Source organism: Chaetura pelagica, unplaced genomic scaffold (assembly GCF_000747805.2).
Source record: "Chaetura pelagica isolate M959 unplaced genomic scaffold, ChaPel_1.0 scaffold725, whole genome shotgun sequence".
Taxonomy (NCBI): domain Eukaryota; kingdom Metazoa; phylum Chordata; class Aves; order Apodiformes; family Apodidae; genus Chaetura; species Chaetura pelagica.
Window position 1 is genome coordinate 10099 of NW_009953490.1, and position 2339 is coordinate 12437.

The window sequence follows — 2339 nt, forward strand, 5'->3', positions numbered from 1 at the left end:
GAGGAGCAGAGACGGCGGGAGCGGCAACAGGCGCGGTCTCCGACATAGTGGCAGCCGTCGTCCACGAATCAGGGAAAACCACTGGGCCTGGAGCAACTCGGCGGCCTCGTATTTATAGAGAGGAGCCGCGCGGTGATTGGTGCGTTGCAGCGCCCGCCCCGCTGCAAGGCAGAAAGGTCCCTTCTCCCTGCTCATTTTGTGTTTCTTAGGAGTCGAAAAAGCCTGTTTTTATAAGAATTTCTGCCACCTACCCACCCCCAGTTCGCGGCGGCGTGAAAAAGAAAGACTGTTGTTCTCCTTGGCAAAGTTTCCTGTCGAAGAGGCAAAGGGTGAGTTAAAAAAGAGGCGATAAACCCTGAGTCCTGGACCTGGAGAGACCTCGGGAGACAGAAACTTTTGTTTTTCCTTCTAAATAAAATCCGCGCCGTGGGCACTTAAATCCCCAAAGTAACTAATTATTATTCTTTAAAGGGTCTTCTCTTAATCAGAACTGAAAATCAGGGATTTGAATCGATATTTTAATCGCAAATTGATTTCAAAGAGGAGGAAGTAACACAGGCTCATCTTGAGCACTGAATATGGATTAGAAATCAGCTTCTTTGTCCAAAATCCTTTACCCCTTTCAAAATAATTAAAATAAATTAAGTTACTGCGTTATGCAAGAAGGCAAGAAGCAGATTAAAGTCCTTTGAAGGGCTGTTTGTGCCCCAGAAGGAGATTGCTTTTTACAGCATAGCATCTTGCACTGTGTGGCTCAGTGTGTACAATACAGACACGGTTCCCTGGTGCTTGGCTGCAGAAATACTTATTTTCTCAATAAATTAAGTGACCTAAGAAGTTAATAACGGCCGGGGGGTTGTTAACAATTATAATCGGTGCCCCATTGCTTGATAATTCAGCACGCTTTTTATTTTAATACAGTTTGACTGGTGAAAATCTGAGTCATCATTATCTATGGAGACACTGCTGCAGCTGATTTTTCCATACTTCTACACAACAAAACTTGCTCAAATTATCTGTTTGGGATCAGATTGTGAAATATTCAGGTTTTTTTTTACTTTCCAGTGACTGATTCCTGCATTAGAAATACTATGAAAAAAAAAACCAAAACATATCCAACTGATTTATCTGTTATGCTGAAGTGATTGGCTGTTAGCAAGAGGGGGAAAGTCAACATCTGTACCTTACCAAGGCCACGTTTAAACAAATTAAAAATAAATGTGTTTTATTTTCCAGGGCACAGACAGTGAAAATAGGTATTCTCTAATATTTTCATTATTGTCTACACCCCTTTGTTTTGTCAAAGGCCTGTGAGCTGTTTTTTACTGCTTGTTATTGTGTCAGTGATACTAAAATTTTGTGCAATGTTATGGTTCAAATAATTTGTTTTCAAATAGACTAATTATTAAAATTTATTTATTGACCTATAACCACTGAATATTTTCTTTGTTTCTAGTTCAACATCTATATGGCAATATTCAGCACTAAATATATAAGGTAAAATCAGAACTGGCAGCAGCCCTTTTTACCCCAAACTGCACATCCAGCAGTAACAAATTACTCTCAAACCCCTCCAGCTTTCAGGCAGAAAATAGGTATGGTAAATTGAACTAAAAATCGGTAATAAATGCTTAGTTATGTCTGTAGGTCAGGTCAAGAGGGGTTTTGGGTGGTTGGGCATGAGGGTTTTTTAGACATCAGCAATTTACCTCAAGTTGTATTCAGGCTAAGCTGACAGGACTGTGGGTTCTTTGCTGCAGCAACTTAGTGTCTTTTCCACCCCTACTAGAGCAAAACTATTCTTATGTGAAACAAACCACATTCTTAGTATAAACTTACCAGCAATTACCTAGATACTTTGTAACCGTAGTTTAAAATATTTTTGCACTTTAACACCCAATGCTATGTGCGATTTTTTAATCACCAAACACAGATTTCTTGATGTGCTTCCTACTGTTTGCTGGTTGTTATATTCTGGGATCTACAGCTCCTTTTATGAGCAAGTGGGTGGCTCTAAAAAGAGCCTTTGAGTTACTTTTAAGGAGGGAACACAGAAGCTTCACTTGCTCTTGGCCTTGTGGCTGTCGGTCTTCTTGGGCAGCAGCACGGCCTGGATGTTGGGCAGCACCCCGCCCTGCGCGATGGTCACCTTGCCCAGCAGCTTGTTGAGCTCCTCGTCGTTGCGGATGGCCAGCTGCAGGTGGCGGGGGATGATGCGCGTCTTCTTGTTGTCGCGGGCCGCGTTGCCCGCCAGCTCCAGGATCTCGGCCGTCAGGTACTCCAGCACGGCCGCCAGGTACACCGGGGCGCCGGCGCCCACCCGCTCCGCGTAGTGCCCG

The 2339-nt window shown here is 43.3% G+C and overlaps 1 protein-coding gene across 1 annotated transcript; it reads right to left on the reverse strand.

Moving 5' to 3' along the window:
* Positions 1–2059: 2059 nt before the first annotated feature.
* LOC104389966 (histone H2A) lies at positions 2060–2338 on the reverse strand (the record flags this gene model as incomplete). The annotated part of the gene is made up of 1 exon (XM_009999031.1): positions 2060–2338. A coding segment is annotated over one exon (279 nt), but the record flags the coding sequence as incomplete, so codon positions are not given.
* Between the last annotated feature and the right edge of the window lies 1 nt (position 2339).